This window comes from Passer montanus, unplaced genomic scaffold (assembly GCF_014805655.1).
Source record: "Passer montanus isolate IOZ18808 unplaced genomic scaffold, ASM1480565v1 scaffold9, whole genome shotgun sequence".
Classification (NCBI taxonomy): domain Eukaryota; kingdom Metazoa; phylum Chordata; class Aves; order Passeriformes; family Passeridae; genus Passer; species Passer montanus.
Window position 1 is genome coordinate 3279733 of NW_024374367.1, and position 19358 is coordinate 3299090.

Consider the following 19358-nt stretch of genomic DNA (forward strand, 5'->3'; position numbering starts at 1 on the left):
ATACACATGCTGGTAGAGCCCCTTCCCTATGAAATTGACCTATCAGTATCAATTTTCCAAGTTTTCTTTGGTCCTGGTGCTCAACCCACTGCAGCAATCTTTGCAAGAAATAACTTCTAATATTTTTTTTAATTGTTTTTATAGGAGGTGGCAAAAGAGGCATGGGAGAATCATAGGCTGAGGAATGATTCCATCATTGTGGATATTTTTCATGGTCTTTTCAAGTCTACCCTTGTTTGTCCCAAATGCTCTAAAGTTTCTGTGACCTTTGATCCCTTCTGTTACTTAACTCTGCCACTGCCCCTGAGGAGGGATCGTCTCATGGAAGTTACCCTGGTGTATGCAGACCCACAGCGCAGACCTGTCCAGGTGAGGCATGTTGAAGACAGAAATTTAAGTCATCTGAGTTCTATTAGATTTTAAAATTGAGACCCTTAAAGTAATCTGAAGGATATTGATATCCAAGTTTGAGTGAGGTAGTATGGGTGTTCTGGTGAAAAATCTGGGATGTGGAATCAAGTGACTTCATAAAATGGCTTGGCTCATGAAACTAAGGTCATGGTCAGCTGGAAATGGCTTTCTGTGGTGAGATGACCTGTGTGATGTGCTGCTCCCTGAAAGCAGCAGTGTGCTTGCAAAATGTAAAGATGTAACTTACATTGTGCCCTGGGGTGCACAGCAGCACCAGCCTGTCCTCTGCTCTGCACAGGGCCAGCCTCACCTCAAAAGCTGGGGGCAGTTTAGCTCATCACAATACAAAAAAGACAGACTCTAATGAATCATTAGAGACTGTCCAAAGAGAGCTATGAGGATGGTGAAGGGTCTGGAGGGGAAGCCTTATGATATCACTGGGTTTGTTCAGCCTGGGAAGAGGAGACTGAGGGCAGAAACCTTGTGGTGTTCAGCATCCTCACAAAGGGAGGCCAAAGGGCAGTTCCCTGCTCACATTTGAGACCAGTGGCAGGACCTGAGGGAAGGGCCTGAAGCTGAGTCAGGGGGGTTTAGGTTGGATACCAGGAAAAGGTTTTTCACCCAGAGGGTGGTTGAGCACTGGAACACACTCCCCAGGGGAGTGGTCACAGCACCAAGCCTGTCAGAGTTCAAGGAATGTTTGGACAATGCTCTCAGGCTCACGGTGGGATTCTTGGGGTGTCCTGTGCAGGCCAGGAGTTGGGCTTTGATGGTCCTTGTGGGTCCCTTCCAGCTCAGCATATTTTATGGTTCTGTGATTCTAAATGGGTAAGGCCTCTGAATTTCAAACAGAATTGAAAAATAATTCCTCTTGCAGAAAAAAAAAACCCAAGAAAAATGACATGTTTGCTTTTTCAGCCTCCTCAATAGACTTGTTTTAAATTTGCCCCTCACTTTATTTTCAGATGGATACACACATCCCTAAAGTAGTCTTGTGCTTGCCACACGTCACAGTCACAGCAGCACAAGTTGGGGCACCCAGGGAGAGTGACTGGATGTCCTGATGCAGTTTTGGAGGAGCTGATTGTCAGTATTTCCATGTCTGTCAAGATTTTTGCCTTGACCTTTAGTGGCATTGAAGAGAATGGCTCTAAGATGTTTTTTATCACAGAAAAAACCAGCAATTTTATGTTCTAAGCAAGCTGCTGTGTCTGGTGATTGTTTGTTCCTGGGTTTTACTACTGCTGAGACTGATCACAGCAGAAGGCTGTTTATGGCTTTCATTCCCTCCAAATCCCTGCTTTGTCTAAGGCAAAGCTGAGATCCAGAAGACCTTCAAGTGTGTGGTTGTGACCTTAACTTCAGCAGAACTCCTGTAAATTAAAGAATTAAGAGTTTTAAGACTTTTATTTCCATTTTCTTGCTCTCTGCCTTGTATGGGTTTCTTTTTCCTGGTGTAAATACAACATTATATTTGTTTCTAGTACCGGGTTGTGGTGCCAATGATGGGGGCCATCTCGGATCTGTGTGAATCACTTTCCAGACTCTCTGGTGTTCCTGCAGAAAATGTAAGAATAAATGCAGACAGTAATTTTGATAAATGTTTGTACTTCTTGAAGCATTTTGGTGGCCTAGCTTTTATATGGATGATAAGCTGAACTTCATGGGTTAGTGACAAAACTGCAATAAGTTAAAATGCTGTTCTTTGCTTGTAAGATTAAAAAGATGCATGAAATAGTCAGTATTTATTCTGATAGTTCCATTGCAGTAGAGAGGTTTAAGATAAGGGACAGAAAAGTAAAGTGCAACTAACATTGGTATACTGACAATTGTGATGGAGAATGGGAATAAACTGTTGCTTGAATTTAAAGGCAGTTTGTCTAAATTTATGTAAGCTTTTACTATAATCACTGCAAATCTCACTTGCTGTCCTAGATGGTGGTGACAGACGTGTATAATCACAGATTCCACAAAATCTTCCAAATGGATGAAGGTTTAAATCCTATCATGCCAAAAGACGACATCTTTGTGTGAGTAAACTGGAAAAATGCCATGTGTGAAGAATACTGCAAAACATTTGCTTTGGTTTTAGGTTCTAAAACCCAGTTCCTGTCCCCTCACAAAACATAAACCTTCTTGTAGACCTTTTGCGTGACTCAGCAGTAATGCAGCATTGCTCCTATCAGCAGGTCAGCTATGCAGTGTTCAGCTGATACTCTTCTAACACAGGAGGGCATGGCCCTTGGGTCATGATAAACTTCTAGTCTGGTCTGTGTTATGCGGTTTAGAACTTCTTACAAGCCTCTTCAGGACATAATTCCATCTGGATTCCAGTTTTGCTCTTACTGACATTTTTAGTTTCACTCAAGCTTGTTCTTATGTTTTCCAAATCAGCCAAAAGCTTTGCACCATTACTAGGACATTATGAAGTCTAAGCTGTTGTACTCTGTCATTCCAAAATCCATCCTGGTTGTTAGAGCACCTTGGCTGGGGGTTTTTATAAACTCTTGATTGGTGCTTAACACTGTATCTAAACTGTTGTGAGGGCAAAGCTGAGGATTTGGTCGTGCTGCTTGATGTTCTGCATGTGTGTGGTGGGTGAGATATTTCCAGTCACCTCTGAAATCTGGTGAGGAGAGGAGAGCAGAAGTCGTGTTCCTCTGTTGCAGCTGAGATGTGAGAACATTCCAGTGCAAGAATATTGCTGCCATGAAATTGTTGGGTCTGTGTGGAGACCTGCACTGACATCCTCTGGTGCCATGTGAACCTTTCAGGGGTGGGATGCTGTGACATACTGGTGCTCTTTTGTCCTGCTGTCTGTTGTGACCTTATTGCTGAGATGTGATGAAGGAGTTTTGTAAAAGTTGTTGTCTTCAGCTGTGTGACCAGTTGGGATCTCTGGGAGGGACGTTTGACTTGTGTGAAATCTGTTTGTGGAGTGTTCATTTGTAAGTCTGTCTGTCTCTGCAGCAAGTAAAACATTTTAAAAACAAGAAGCATGATATTACAGTGGTAATTGCAAAAAAACCCTGCTTTCATACAGGCATAACATACTGTAAATCCCTCCACAGAAAACAGCTATGTCTGAATCAGGTCTGCTCTGGGGTGTGGGGCAAGCACTGGCTGAACTGCAGCTCCAAGTGTATTTTCCTTTGCAATTGCCACTTCCTTTTATGTGCAGGGTAACTGTAAATGAGGTGCTGCTGTGAGTCACAGTGAGTGAGCTGACCTGGGTTAAAAATAGCCTTCTGAGGAAGAGGAGAGGTAGCAGGAGGAAGTTTTGCAAATCCTGTTTTTCCATGTACACCCTCCAAGATCTTTTCAGCACTGAGGGGCGAGAGCAAGAATCCAGGCACCAGGGCAAGAATTAGGAAAAAGCTGTTCATAGCAAGTCCTTTTAATGGGTAATGCTGCCAGGAAAAAGATATGTAAAGTAATATTCTAAATTCAGCTAAAAACCAGCTTTCCTTTATTGAAAGAAGTCTTGTTTAAAAAAAACCTAGTAGAGCAACATTTGTTCATAAAGAGGAAAGTTTTTTAAAGGCAAATACATAATTACTTCCAGTGTGGGCAATCTACCTGCCTTGCCTGGTTATAAAAGGTCTGCTGTTAGGTGTTCCAAGATGATTCAATAACTGGTTAGAATAGTCTGAAAGTTCTTTAATTCCACTTTGTTTCCATCTATTATTTTTTTGTCCTGCCAGCTTCAAAACCTGTTTTCCATCAGGGAATGTACTTTTAGTTATGGATGCACCTCTCTGCCTTCTGCATCTTCCAGAAAAGATGGTTTTACAGTTAAAGAGGAACTTGTCAAGTGCTGCTCAAGCTGTTGGGTTTCTGCCAGAAGTGATGGGCAATGACTTGGCAGATCAGGTTTCTGCCTCCTGCAGGTGCTGTGTAATGTGTGGCTGGGGAGTGTGGTGTGTGGTGATTTTTTGTTCAGACTGCTGCTGCCAATAACTTCAGGAGTTTCTGATATCTCAGCAACTTAACTTAGATAACTTGCGAATGTCTCACTGTTTATTAAAAAGAGGAATAAAAAATACTTTAAAAAACAGGTCTTTCAAAACTTTCCACCTTTAAGGAACAAACTTGTTTCCACTTGAAATGTTGAGAAACATTTTATTTTCCCAAAGTCAGTGAAGAAGAGTTTCTCACTAAAAAGCATTTTTTTATTCTTAAATTGAGGCAAATTCTTTGGAGGAGTGACAGGAAAAGACTTGCTGCTTATGACTTGGAGGATGCTCTGTATGCCTGCATAGTCCATGAAATGTCCAGCTTGGAAAAGGTGCTCCTGGACTGGTGATGGAGCTGTGGGGTGTAGAACTGCTTACAGAGAGTGATGCATCTCTCTGCTGATCCTGAAAGAAAACTGTCTTTGTATCACTTAATGAAGGGGAACAGATGCCTTTTATTAGAAAGTACAGCAGTGTAGGGTTTTACAGTTACAGTATATTCACCCAAAATTCACAATTTAAATAAATAATCTAAAAAAGACTCAATAAACCATGCTAACTCATCAAACCCTTGTTTGCACTACGTTTATACTGGTGGGTATTAGCACAAAATAAACTCTTAAGAATGCTTTCTTGAGTATTGGGCTGAAAAGATAGCAGTTGCTTTTTAAGAAAGGAAGAATCCTTCTGGAAGGTTCTTGCCTAGGATGTTTTGAAAGCTTAATTTTTTTCCTAAGATTTGTTTGAATCAGTTAATGGCCTTGTGTGGTAAGACTAAAACATACCAGCTTCGAGTCTAGGAAAATAGGAGTTACAGAGCAGATGGGTTTTTAATAGCATTGCTTATTTATAAATCAAATAGGGAAGCTGCATCACTTCAGGGTGTTGGGCTCAGTGCAGTAAAGCCAAGTGAGAGCTATGTCAGCTATCAAGTGTGAAAAACAAACTGAAAGGGATTATCTGGTAGTCCTGGCACCTTTTGCAGGGTATGTTCTTAATGTAGATCTGCTTCCAGTTGATGGATAATGCAACCTGGGATATAACTCAGTACCATCAGTTAATTTTTTTTCTTCAAGCAAAAGATGTTTTCTAGAATCAAAGTGTCTCTTGTATTTAAATGATGCTCACTGTCTCATGTGCTTGAACTTTTCCTAATTCATGTTTTATTGATCCTGTCCCTTGTATATACTCATCATGTGCTCTTTATTTCCCAGCAATGTCCAGTAGCAAGACTTCCCTGTGGGAAAACTGTAATGTGTATATCTTGCTCCTTGTTTTGAGTAGTTATATACTCATCATGTGCTCTTATTTCCCAGCAATGTCCACCAGCAAGACTTCCCTGTGGGAAAACTGTAATGTGTATATCTTGCTCCTTGTTTTGAGTAGTTGCAGTTAGATGCTAAGTTTCTTCCACTGTTTAGAAAACAAAGAGAAAAACTATCCAAAACAGAGTTAAATCAGTACAGCATATTCAGAAACAGACATTTCTCATGTATATTTCCCCAAAACTTGTGTGCATTTCCCAAACTTAGATTTTGAAGTTACAGGTGGCTCAGTGGTCCTATTGATTTTTGAGGTCCTTTTTTAAAGGATTTTGTTGCCTGGTCTCTGAATTGAGCTAGGCTCACAGGCCTTTTCTTTTGCTCTTCCTGTGATTCCTTCCACACTGAGTGAATTCTGAGAGAAGCTGTGATAAACTGAAGACTGCACCCTTCTGCTTAAATAATTTTTTTAAGGTGTAACAGTTTCCTCACTTGAGAAGCACTCCTCCCTTCCACTGGCAGAAGCAAACCAAGGTTGTTTTAGTAATCATCTGTGGTTGTTTGCTGGACTCTGAGAATCCAAAGAATGAGTGGGTGATGGTAGGGCAGTACAAAGCCCCAGGGCTCTGAGTTCATGAGCAGCTGCCATCCAGTTGTTGCTGTGTTCCTTGCTCTCATTGCTACCCTCTAAACATGACCTTGCTCAGATCTCCCACCTGTGATCACCTTTGTGGCTGTCTCCTGTAAGAGAAGTCAGTTGTTTCAGTGGTTCTGAAGCTGTAAGATCTGCTTGTAACTTAAACTGGCAATTCTTGCCTTCTGTACCTTTCTTAGCACCATATTAAGTTGTTTCAGGATTGAAACGTTTAATTATGAATGTCAGTCTCTTAACAGTGTTTCTGGAGGTTTGTTTGCTGAGAGCAGTAGCCAGGCCTGCCTGTAACAATACCCCTGTGGTTTGCAGACCTCTGATCTTGCTGTATTGTGCACTGGCCAGCTGGCAACACACATCTCAATTCAAAATTCAGAAACTCCTAACACTGCAGGATGTCTGTGCTCCAGCAGGGCTGTGACTTAAAAAAATTAAAGTCAGTACTTTTGTACTCGTGTCTTGCTTTTGACACTAATGTCTGTGAAGTCTCAGCTTTTGATTTGGGCCTCTCCTGATCAGGTCATGGATTTCCCTGAAATGCTTGGGTTGGAAATGTCAGTGAGCAGGAGCTCTCACAACACATTGCAGCAGGAATAGAGCAGCTGGAATGGGCCTTGGCTTTTCTGAGCATTTGCTTGACAGAGGACATGGTCTGCAGACATGGATATCATAGTCCAGACTGTGCTGTTGGTGAAATTTGGGAAATGTGCTGTATGTGGGATGTATGGAATATTGAGCTGCTGCCTTTTTTGGGATATTTCAGTGGCTGGAAAAACTCAGGGTTTTTTTCTGGTTTTCACCCTAGGGTTATGAGGGAAGACACATTCAGTTTTTGCAGGGCATCTTGGACATCTTGAGATGTGTGTATTGTGAATTTTAATGTGCCACTAAAGTGGTTGGGAATACTGAATCTGGAGGAGTGAGGAAAGGGCAAGAATTGGACTCCATTTGGAACTTAAGCTGAATGCAGTATGGAAAATGAAGATGTGCCCTGGATGTTTAAGATTCGTTTTTCCTCTGAGCTGCTCAGTTTCTGGTTCATCAGTTCTTCTCTTATTATCTTACCTGTTGAGCTCTCTGATAGTAAAACTTCAAAAAGAAGAAATGCAAATACCACTGGGTTTCTTGATATTTTGGTGACTTTAAGTAACTTTGAAATGTATTCCAAAATTTACCTGGCACCTTTTACACAAGAGGACAAAACTGTACATTTTCTTCTCCACTGAGAGGGAAGGAGGATTTGGAAATTCTCCAAGCCTGTTCTTTCACAAGGCTTTGCATTCATCTGTTTCTCATCTTGACAGGTTTGGAACTGTCAGATAGTCATGGAGCAAGTTGTGTTAATATTTATTGGAGAAGAGCTAAGGTGCAGAAGGTAGAGGGGATTGTAGAAGCCTTGAAACAGGATCATTGGCCCACCATGCAGGGGCAGTGCAGCCAGAGAATGGTGGGAGTATCCCACTTCTCACAGTTGGAAGTGGTTCTCTCCAAGCATGTTGTTCTGTGGAAGGACAGGGAGCTCTGTGCAAATGATCAGCAATCTCTCCTGTAAAGGTGGTCTGCAAATCAATTTGATGACAGTAGTTCAGTGTTGGTGCTGAATGCTCTCATTGCCCAGGCTAAGCAGAGCCCAGCATTCAGCACACAACCCAAACACTTGCTGTTTCTTTTCCTCAGGTCCTGGGAAGCCCAGCCCCACTAGGACCTCCGGCTCCCGCTCCAATGTAGCCCTCACATGCACCCTGCTGGTGATGTTCCATCACCAGGGATCCTGCTGGAGCTTGGAGCCGGCCTACAGGGCTCAGGTAAGTGCCACAAAAAAACCAAACTCCACAGCCCATTTCAAGGGCAGTGCTCTTAGTGTTTCTTCTTAGTTCTTAGGAACTAAGAAGAAAAATGTTCTGATGGATAAACTAGATACCCCTGTTCTCTTAGCCTGGCTAATGGGGCATATTACAGAACATGTATTGTTTATGTTGATCAAAGTTTCACAAATTGATTTGCAGGTCACCTTTAACCTATAAAAGTGTGCATATTTGAATAGGACCTATTCAGTTTTCCATACATGCCATGTTTTCTGTCTTCTCTTACAACATGCTGTGTATTACATTTAGATAAGTTCAATAAACATCACTGGCTGCAGAGATGTCAGGTTTGTTAGTGTGACTGAGGCTACAGCAATTACTGAACTGAGTTAATGAGGTCAGCAGACCAGCAGGTCCAGTAGTTCTGTACAAAACATTTGAGAGGTGTAGGGATCTTGTAGCAGACTGATCTGTGAAGTTTGTTCACACTCACTAAAATGGGGGTTTTCTTGTTTGAAATGAGCCGTTGCGTCCTTTCCAAAATGAACTTGTATTTATTTAAGCCTTGTATAAACCTCCTGTGTGAATTCCTCATCGTTTATAATCTTGTTCCTCTGCAAGACTGGCACAATCCTTTGACCAGGTTCTACAGTGCAAACTGTCCATTGTCTTAAGAAAGTTGCATTTTCAGTCTCTGATCTCTTAGTTTACTTGTTTGTGTGTGTTCTGGTATTATAAAAGAAAGCAAACAGATTAGGAGCACCTCCACTTCCTAGAAGAGATCAGAATATGTGCAGCAGTTTCTCCCAGTTTTTTTCCAGTCCTGTGTTTATTCTTACTATCTACTTTTGACCTTACTGTGGCTTCTCAGCAGCATCTTTGGGTTGTTGTGTAGTAGTAACCCCCTTCAGACAGATCTGTTTGGCAGCTTCTGCAAAGCATTTCTTCCTGCCTTTCTTCATTCTCTTTGAAAAGAGACTTCTTGGTTGTTGCTGTATATTGACTTGTGGTCCACGTAGTGTTTTGCAGTGCAGTTAATATCACAGATCCCAGCACCTGTGAGGGAATGTTCAGTAACATACAACCTGTATATTAGCCTGGTGTTTAGCTCAGAGTGTTTTTTGCTTTCAGTGTCCTTTCCTATAGCTCTGGTCCCTTGTAGCTTTCCATTCTTCTGTGCACTTGCTTTACCTTCATTGTGCAATGGAACAAAAGTTACCTCATAGCTCATTGCCTCCTTTCTGAATTGAAACCACACACCTGAACCTCCATATGCTGATAAAGAATGGTCAATACCCTATTACTTAGTTTTCAGACACTTCTGAGTTGTCATGAAGGCAATATCAAGTCCTACCCTATTACTTAGTTTTCAGACACTTCTGAGTTGTCATGAATTATAAAGGCAATTAGCCAGTATCTAGCAGTGTGGTAGCAGCTGGGCTAATGTTTCTGACTTCTAAAACCATGTTGTGTCATCTGGAGTAGCATCACCCTCGTGTTCTATTATTTCAATTAGGTTGTAACATCCAGAATTATGGGGTATTGTCCAGCAATTCCCAGTATCAGCTCTACAGCCAGTTACACTGTACATAAAGTACTTTGGTTTTGGTTCTTTTTTCAAGGGATAGCTGTTGCTCAGGAGATCACAAAAGTGACAGCTCTTGAGTCTGATATGCCTGCTTTTAGTACTGGTATATAAAAGGTGTTCTGAGGTGGAATGGGTAGAAGGACACTTGAGTAATCAGATGTGTTGTGGTGAGAAGTGTGTGAGATGCTCTGTGCAGAGTGTTATAGGGTGCTGCATGGTGACTGTTTGTGATGGATGGACCCCTACCTGTGGGAATAGTCTTTTATTTCTGTCTCATCTGTTCCTTCTCATGGGCAGGGCTTCATTCAGGTGCTTGAGGGTGGAGTGTAAATGGGGCTTCATTAATTGCTGCTTGCAGGGCAGTGTAGGTGGTGTGAGAGGAGTCATGACTGAGCTGTGTTACAGGAGTCCAGGCTAAGGGTCTCATAGGACCTGGTGTTAATCACAGCTTATATTCTGGGACTCAGCATGGCCTTTTTTTAGTTTAAATGGCACTAAGTGAAATAATTCACCTTTTTGTGGTGCTGTTTCTCAGGAAGCTTTGGGAGGTGTGGACTGTATGCAGTGCTGGTGTCCAGCTGAGTAGCATTGACAGCCTAGAAAAGCTCAGCAGCTGCTGGCATTGGATTCTTATGCTGACTCTGAGCTCTTGTGCTCTTGGTGGGCTGGGACTCCCTGGCAGGATGTTTTCCTTCATGTACTCTGCTGAACTCAGTCCAAGTCCCAGGCTGGGATCCGTTTTTGTTGTAAGTAGGATGAAGCAGAATTACAGCATTGAAATTTGTTCTCCTCCCTGCTCTGAACACAGGAATAAAAAATGTTTCTCAGCTCTTGAGAGAAGGGGAGTGGCTTGTCTAATGGAAGATAATTGTTAGGAGTTTCAGGCATATGTGACTGTGGTCTAGGTCATTATGTGTAGTGACATCTTTTCATTAAATCTTTCTTTCTCTTTCAGTTTTAAGATAAATCTGGGACAGGTGACTCACTAAAGAGCAGTGTGACTTGGCATTCCTGAAAATGAATCTTTTGTAATGAATAGGCCTGAAGCAAACAGTGTGATAGTGTTGGATCACATGGTTACTTTTGCCTCTCCTCTGACAGCTGCAAATACCTCATTTGCTGTTTCACCCAGGGCACAAACTACGTCACAGTCTCCTCACTGTTCTCCCAGGCTGTTTGTTGTCTTCCAGAATTTTTCTTGTTTGTTTATTGTCCTTGGATTTTTCTGTGAAGCAGATGTTTCCAGACTCTTGGTTTTATGAAACATTAGCTGCTCAGTGATGTGAGCTCAGGCCATAAAACTGATTGAGAGGCTGGCAGAATGCAAGACCCAAGGTATCAAGATTTCTTTCTCCAGGGGGAACAAACACTGTCAGAGGAATTTCCAAGTACATTTAGTATTTTTCACTGGTTGAAGCATGGTGGAGTTGTCAAGGTAGTGTCTTGGGAGGTGATTGGTAACAGGGGTTTGAATCAGGAATAAAGACAGAGGGAAGGTGGCAGCTGAGTCATTTGCAGGTGTGTGTCCTGTGCCACTGTGATCCATGGGGTGTGTTCAGGAAACTGCTCTGTAGCATGAGGACAGCACAACCCTCTTGTACTGTTGGAGAGACTTGAACTGAGTTCATTTTGGTCCTGCCTACTGTGCTTGGCAGTGGAATAACCCATGGAAATACCTATCTTTCAAACAGGTATGAAGTTTGCAAGCCAAGTGAGGATGGCTCAGAGTATGTTACTCTCTCCATTTACTTTCGGGAAAAGACAGTGAGGCAATCCAGCAATACTTCAGGGACTGTGCTCTTTGGGCAGCCACTGCTGATATCTGTGCCCAAACACAAGCTCACTGTGGATCACCTGTACAGTGTGGTTTTGAGGCAGATCAGGTAAGTCACAGCTGTGCCTTTGGATCCTTATGCCAAGCTCTAGAGCTTGCTTATTCAATTACACTGTAATAGGATTACTGACTCGTTGTTAACAGGGAGAATTTTCCTTGATTTGTGTGGGTTGTATAAACCAGGATTTGCATTGCATTAGTGTCTAGAGGCCCCAGGGACATTTCAAGGTCCTGGTTTTTTTGGGCTTTGCAACAGATACTGCTGGCTCAGCCTTGCAGGAGGAGTCAGGAGCACAACTGAGGGCATATTTTCAGGGCTCACAGATGGGGCCACCATAACTTACTTTTGCCTTTTCAATATACAGCAGTGAAACATGGGAAAAGCAGTGAGAGCAAAGATTTAGGGAATTGTTGTTTGACTCATTCTGAGGGCTCTTGGTACTGTCATGTGAAATGTAAATGGTGCTGTCAGGTTGGGTTCTGGTTTGCTGGAGGGAATTGGGCAGCAAGAGCTGGTGATAGAGGGGTGTGCTGCTGTTCTGGTGCACAGCTGCAGTATGGTTGTGTAAGAAATGTATCCCTTCTCTTCAGCCGCTGTGTGAAACTCCCTCTGGCAGAAGAATACTCCTCACCCTGCCCAGACAGAGGAACCTGCAATGGCTCCAATGGTGTGGTTGAAGGTAAAGCCCTTTCAAAATTTGCTGGAAGCTTTTCAGCACTTCAGCTTTCTAACAGCATTTATTTTGTGCTGTGTTTGGCTTAACCTCTAGCAGGTTGTTTCTCCACCATGATTAAACCACTGTTGTGCTGGACATCTCCTTGCTACAGGGAGAATCTTTTAGAGAATTTCCTTCCTAGGAAGGTAGATGTGTAGCAGCTGGAGAACAAGGTGTGGATGTGCATTCATCCTGGCCAGTGTTAGGGAAGTCCTTGCTTAATTGAGATGTCCAGATGCCTCCTTCCAGAGGCAACCCTTCCTGACATGCTCTTTGGTGATGAAAACTGCCCTGTTAGGTCACAAAGATTGTGAAGAAATTTGTCTGTTGGAGGACAGAGAATCAACAGTCTCATTCCTAGGCCACATGCTCTCTAGGAATCTTTTAATGCTGATGGCACATGAGTGTTTCCCTTCCATCTTGGAATTTATTCACTTGTGTAGCCTTGAGGGTAACAGCTGCAATGAGTTAAATGGAAAAAAAACCTGCCCATTTTCCCCAAAGAATGGAAATAACTTTTCTGGTGACTTACATATTCCTTTCTGTGAAGACACCCAGCTGCAGCATTGCTGATTCTCTCTTGGGAATGCTTCTTAGGGTGTGCTCTCAGGAGTCATTGTTAACCTGCACACTGAGCACTCTCCTAAACTGGCATCTGCTAAAGGAGAAAATACAGCTTCAGATGGAGTGGTTAGCAAGCAGAGGTTTCTTTTCCTGTGTGCCTTATCATTGCTACCCACATAACTGTGTGTTGTACAGGCTGATGCAAACAGCTGTCCATGGCAGGTGTCAGGATAAACTCCCATTGAAGCCCTGTTACATTGTCCGTGTTGGAAATGTTTTTCCAGGCGACATTGAAGAGATGGAGCATCAGGATGGTGAAGAGGAAGGCAAGGAAAAGCTGACAGAAGTTGATCCCTGCCACTCTGAGGGTTGTATGCAGGTGGAGTCAGCAAGAGACCTGCAGCCTTGCAAGAAACAGTATTTCACTTTTAGCCTTGTGAATTCCTCTGGGACCTCTGAGATAAACTCCATTGTTGAAGGAAAAATCTTAAAACTGAATGGTAATTATTTCCTTGCTGGTTTTTTTTCCCTTTCATCTTTTTACACCTGTGCAATAAATACTTCCTTTTTTTTTTGTAGCTTTTTCTGCAGTTGCTATTGACTGGGATTCTGAGACACGGAGGCTGCTGTATGATGAACAGGAGGCACAGGTTGTAGTATGCTCTTTTCATAAGTCTTCTGTGTAAATTTGCATGGTATTTAAAAGGTGACAGTAAACAGTGTTCTGGTGGGTCATCTTTTTAACAGAATGAACTGGTTTCTTTATAACAGAATGAAACAGTTTTTACTGTCTTGATAAAAGCTCTAAACTCAAGTGAGGACATATATTTTCTCTTATAGACTATTTAATATAAGAAAGGAGTGGCTGGAAGCTGGAGATGATTGTCTGGGTGGGGAAGGAGGTGCAGAAATAGGCAGTGTGGGGAAAGTGAGCATGTTGATGCATCAATTTCTTGATGTCAGGGATTACAGAGTACATGGAATTAAATAAAGCACCTGTCTCTTTCACTAGGCATTTGAAAAACATGGAAGCATGCTACAGCTACAGAAGAAGAAGGCTGTTGTAGCCCTCAGAGACTGCATAGAGCTCTTCACTACTATGGAAACACTTGGTGAACATGACCCGTGGTAAGAACCTCTGTCTGCCTGCCATATTTACCATCAAAGGTAACTGAGTTCCCACGATTTTTCATGGGATTCTTGTAATTTCCCAAGTCTGTCCTTTTGGACTCATCTTTGAGAAATCTGTCAGATCTGTATGAAGTCATTGACTCAATAGGCTGTAGACATGGGTTAATAAAAGTATCTGTTTCCTGCCTATATTTAAGAAAAAAGTATCAGTGGGAATGCAGCTTCCAATAACCAGCTTTTTTTTAAAAGTTAGTTTTTGTACAATGTGCAGTCAACATACTTGCCACAGGACTATAAAATGAAAGTTGGAGTTTGGAATTCTCTGAGGCAATGTGTTCACCTGCATATTCCACAGGCAGTGTGCCTTCTGTCAGGCAGGAACTGTGCTTGTGCTAGTGAGGCATCTTTAATGGAAGACCAGCAGCTTTTCTTTTGATTCAGTCATTAACTTTCTTGCTTGTTACTCCTTCCTTAGGTACTGCCCTAACTGTAAGAAACATCAGCAGGCCACGAAGAAGTTTGACTTGTGGTCTTTGCCCAGGATTTTGGTGGTACATTTAAAACGCTTCTCCTACAGCAGATACTGGAGGGATAAACTTGACACGGTTGTGGAATTCCCCATCAGGTAGGATTCTTCCCTCAGGCTAGGAAGAGCTTGAAGAACTTGGTCAAGAAAGATGTACTTCTGATGTTTCTGTTGGGTGGGCTTGTAAACTGGAGCAAGTGTTTTCTGGGTTTGAATGGCTGGCAGCAGGCATGAGTTGAGAGGGTTAGTGTTTTTGGGAAGTGGTTTTTGTTAATGCTCTTCAGCTTCATACATCTCAAAGAGCATTAATTACTAGCAGGTACTGTTTCTTCTGAAATTCAGTTAAGCCCATGTGATTCAACCAAGAGAACTTCTGTAGCAATTGTAGCAAATTTTTTTGGCAGTGCTGCACTTACAGTGTTGAGTATTGCACAGTTACAAGGTGAAAGCCTGCCTTGTCCCTCTGCTGCTTGCTAGCATCCTGCTGTGGGATGAAGCTTATCCCTTACTATTCCTGTCTCATTCTTCATGCCTGCACAGGCACACTCCAAGCTTTATTCAACACCTCCCTCTAAACTTGGCAGTGTTTAGTGTGTTTGTCAGGACCTGCCTTGTGTGTGTGGGGGGTAACAAGTCTGATCTTCACACTGACAGCATCTGGCCCCTGAGCAGCAGAGCAGCACTGGTGCTGTGTTCAGTTCCTAACAAGTGATGGTTACTGGTGTACTGATACTTTTGTGTTTCCTTCCAGGGGTTTGAACATGTCCGAGTTTGTCTGTGACCCAAGGGCAGGCTCATACGTGTATGACCTCATTGCAGTATCCAATCACTATGGAGCCATGGGAGTTGGCCACTGTGAGTACTGCTGCTGTGTCCTTGGTGTGCAAGGAAATGTGGGCAGAGGGGACATGGGAGGGCTCTGCACTGGGACACCTCAGTAACCCTCACCTAAGGTGTCTGGTCCAAAACTTACCTGTGTTCTGTGTGCAGGCGAGTGTTGTATTGGGATCCTGTTAGGATATGGAGGCCTGAGGTCTGGCTGATGCCTGTGGGACCCTGGTTAGTTGTCATTGCCCTATGGTGTTCCTCAATTTATGAGTGGAGCCAAAATTTTTCAGTGCTGAACCTGCAGTTGTGACACTGGCTAACAGTAGAATGTCTCCACCTTTACATTGATAAGGACTGACATAGGAAAATGTCATTTCATCAAGAAAAAAACCACTTACCTACAAGTTTGATACTTGATGAGTCTGTGCTTTCTGTCACTGGTTTTGCTGCAGCACAGATGAAAAGTGTGTGTAGGTGAGTTACCTGTTCCAGGTGTCCATGCAGATCCATGCTGTAGGTGACACTTGTAAAACCACCCAGAAGCAATTTGCCATGAGAGGATAATGAACTCCTGTAGCTGAAGGGGCACATGTTCTGAGGTTGGAGATCACATCACAGAAGTCTTGGCTGGAAGAGATGTTGAGGGAGAATGAGGATTCAAGAACCAGATTAGATCCATTAGCAGCAGAAAACTTTTCTTTCAAGTGAAAATGCAGAGTCTTAAACTGTGTGTGTTTGGGAAAGCTCTGACTCAAGGGCAGTGAACAAAGCCTACTACTGTTTTTCCCCAAGTTTCTTTTCCCTGTATCTCAGCTCTCAGGGATAAGCCTGGTGTGTGGAACCTGTTCCTAGACTAGCTGGGCCAGCTGGCATGTTGTAGATATTCATGCTGGGTAACTGGGCTTTGGGCAGGCAATGCCAAAGCTGGCTCCTGGCCTCCATGCACACGTGGTTGCAGTCCCAGTGTCCCAGGTGTGCATTCCCTGCTGGCCCTCCCCAGCATGCTGAGCTGCAGTTCCTCCCTGACAGACACTGCCTACGCCAAGAACAAGGTGAACAACAAGTGGTACTACTTCGACGACAGCAGCGTCTCGGTGGCTTCAGAAGACCAAATAGTGGTGAGTATTTGGCTTGAGGCTGTTGCAGGTCTGTGCTGAGAGTGTGGTTCCCTGCTTTGGGCGTGACATTGCAGCCGAGCTGTGTGGATGGTTTCAGATGGGTTTTCTTTCTGTCTGGTAGACAAAAGCTGCGTACGTGCTGTTCTATGAGCGCCGAAACAGCGAGGAACATTGTGGCCCCTCTGCTCCCCAAGAAGAGTGTGATGGCATGGACACCAACTAAGCACCACCTCCAGCACTCAGCCACCATGGTAGTGGTTGCTCTTGTAAAGCAATGCCTGAGGCGCCTGAAAATTTTTCTTCCTTCTGTAGGGGTCAAGCAGAAAATCAAGCACTGAGAGATTCAGTGCTGGGGGTTGCAGAATAGCACTGAAGAGCCAGGAATAGGTGCTGACACTTGGGTATTTAGAGGCCAAAAATAATATATATTGGAGCTTCAATAAAGTTCTTTTTAAAATCTGGCTGAGCTGTGTGGCTAGAGGCAGGGGCTGGGGCTGTGGTTCTTGGGCTGAGGGTTGTAGCTGGGGTTGGGAGAGGACAGCCTGAGCTGGAGGCCAGGCACAGCTGAGCCTTGAGGGGCCCGTGGAGGAGAATGGTGGGTACGATTCTGTGAATCGGCATTGGGGCTTCCTGCCCACTCTGGTGTTGCTGTTGGGCCCTGCCTGTGTCAGGGAGGCCTCCTGCACCTTTTCTGGAGCTCAGTTCAAATCTTTGTACATCTGGTCTGTTGCAGTCTCTGCCATTGTACCTAGGTCCCCTGGCAAAGCAGCAAACGTTCCTCTTGCTTGCTCATCTCCTTTCACTGATGCATTTGAGGCTCTCCTGGGCAGTTTTAACTCAGCATTTCTCATGTGAACACTGAATCCAGTGATGCAGGAATGTTGGCCAGAAGTGAATCATACCTGCCTGTGGTGTGGCAGATGTGCAGGCTGATCCCCATGGAGATGCAGGATGCAGCTGCTCTGGCTCCTGTTCTTCTGCAGAGAAAGTACCATCCATAACATTGATGATTTCTTGTCTTTTCCATCTCCTACACCCTTCCCTTCCAGGCTGCTCTGTAAGCACTTTTCTGCTGCCAGCATTTCTCCTATGGTTTGTGCAGTGACAGCATTTTTTATCCTTTTTTGCTCATTTATGTCTCCAGCCCAGCTCAGCACTGTGTCCCCAGAGCTGTCGCCTGTCTGGGTGACAGCCCAATGCAATGGATTGTGTGAGTTTTCAGCCTTTTCTCTTGCAGCTTTGGTTTTTTTGGACTGCTCTTTCAGCCTTCCTCCCGCCTTGAGTGCTGCCTTTTGTATCCTCATCTGATCATCCTCTGTGGGGCTGCAGGTGTGACAGTCCTGTCCCAAGTCCTGTTTGCCTCTACTGTTCACTGGTTCTGCTCCATCCTTTTGTCACAACTGGCAAATGCTCTTCCCTCTGTCCTCCTTCACTGTGTGTTGCTTTTTAGGATTCAAGTCCAGTTTTCTTGAAAAGAGACTCCTGTGAGTCTCAGTGGAGAGCTGGTCTTCCATGTGAAAAATGGGAAAAATTCCAGAGCCTTAGCATGTAATTTTTTTTAGGAAAACATCTAGCTCAAGGTAGTGAACCAAACAGGAGGCTTTTTCCTTCTTGGATCCAAGTGTGTTGGCAGAATGAAAGGCTGAGACTGGCCATCAGTGTGCTTTTTGTTCCCTCTGGAATATGTGCTTGCAGCTGCTGTGGCTTCAGTGCTGGCCATCACCTTCTGTGGTGGTGCTCAGCAGTGCTCATCCATTTCACTCCAAACTTTCCACCTCAGCCCCACCTTTCTGCAGCCCCGGACAATAGGCAGTGCCTGAAATTGCAGTGTGCCTGTCCCTGCACCCTGGGAGGGCAGCACCAGGCAGCCCTTTGCCAGGGCACTGGAAAGTGGTGGGGAGGAGGAGGGGGTGTTGTCTCTAGCCAGCATGCTGCTGATGTGATTCTCCTTTGTGGAATTAGCTTTAAAGCATTAAAATTTAAATTTTGAGATCACAATTGCTTAGTTGCTTCTGCTGTTTCATTTTATTTTTGCAACTCTTAATATTGAATTTTTTTTCCTTATTACTGAGGGGAGCATGCAAAAAGCAACTTTTAAGCTGTAGCACTGCACTGAAATTACTCTAATCAGCATTTTTTGTTTGTTTTACCCTGAAAGTAAGTCATGTGGGCATTCCAAAATGGGGAATAGAGGAAAGAGAGGACAGTAAAAGACCTTTTTAAAAGATAAATCAATCTGAAGTAGCTTTTGTCCTCCTCCTTGCCTCCCTACCTGTGCTGACACTGAGAAATGCATCTGTGGGGCTCAATCTCAGATCCTGAACAGACTCTGTTGTACTGCAGAACAAGCAGCCCAGCTCTGCTTTCTCTGCCTCTGAGCTGCTGGGCTTTGGCTGGTGTGTGTGTGCTGTAATACCAGACTGTTTTTTAGACTAGCACTTTGTAAGTGGCTGGCTCTGTTGTACAAAGAGGAAAATTAAAGAGTGGTTTGCACTGAAACTGGGTTCTGTTGTATTTTCAGCTTTCATCACATGGCCTAGGACTGCTGGTTGTGGGGATGCCTGGTGCTCTAGGAGAAATTTGGGCTGGCGGAGGGCAAGTCCTGCAGAGCCAGGGGATTTGGGAGAAAATCAGCTCTTGAGGGCACAGCTCTGCACAGCTGAGGGTTTGCTGTGCTCCAGGGTTCCTTTTCTCCCTGCAGTGCTGGGTTGGTGGTACCTGGTGCTCTGGCAAAGCTGTCCTTGCTTTTTTGTGGCACTGGGCAGCCTCAGCTATGGTTTCATCCTTCCTCTTCCTCTGCAGACCCCTGAGTGGTCCTGGTCTTCCTTCTGTCCATTTTCTCCAGGGGTAGCAGGGCTGCCTGTCACTACCAGTGAGGTGCCTGTCCTGCAGCCTCTGTGATTTCCTCCTCAAGGCAGCCTGAACACTTGTGAGAGCAGGCTGGAAAAAGCTGAGGAAGAGCAATGG

The 19358-nt window shown here is 44.0% G+C and overlaps 1 protein-coding gene across 1 annotated transcript in view; it reads left to right on the forward strand.

Annotated features, from left to right (window-relative positions):
- The window catches only part of USP4 (ubiquitin specific peptidase 4), a 34260-nt gene extending 15859 nt beyond the window's left edge, over positions 1 to 18401 (forward strand). The window contains exons 12-23 of the mRNA XM_039734201.1: positions 145 to 369; positions 1896 to 1979; positions 2347 to 2441; positions 11366 to 11557; positions 12100 to 12188; positions 13073 to 13288; positions 13368 to 13438; positions 13801 to 13916; positions 14395 to 14544; positions 15197 to 15300; positions 16303 to 16391; positions 16513 to 18401. Coding sequence (XP_039590135.1) covers positions 145 to 369; positions 1896 to 1979; positions 2347 to 2441; positions 11366 to 11557; positions 12100 to 12188; positions 13073 to 13288; positions 13368 to 13438; positions 13801 to 13916; positions 14395 to 14544; positions 15197 to 15300; positions 16303 to 16391; positions 16513 to 16614 — 1533 coding nt within the window. The 3' untranslated portion in view covers positions 16615 to 18401. The remainder of the gene's footprint in view (positions 1 to 144; positions 370 to 1895; positions 1980 to 2346; positions 2442 to 11365; positions 11558 to 12099; positions 12189 to 13072; positions 13289 to 13367; positions 13439 to 13800; positions 13917 to 14394; positions 14545 to 15196; positions 15301 to 16302; positions 16392 to 16512) is intronic.
- The last annotated feature ends 957 nt before the right edge of the window (positions 18402 to 19358 follow it).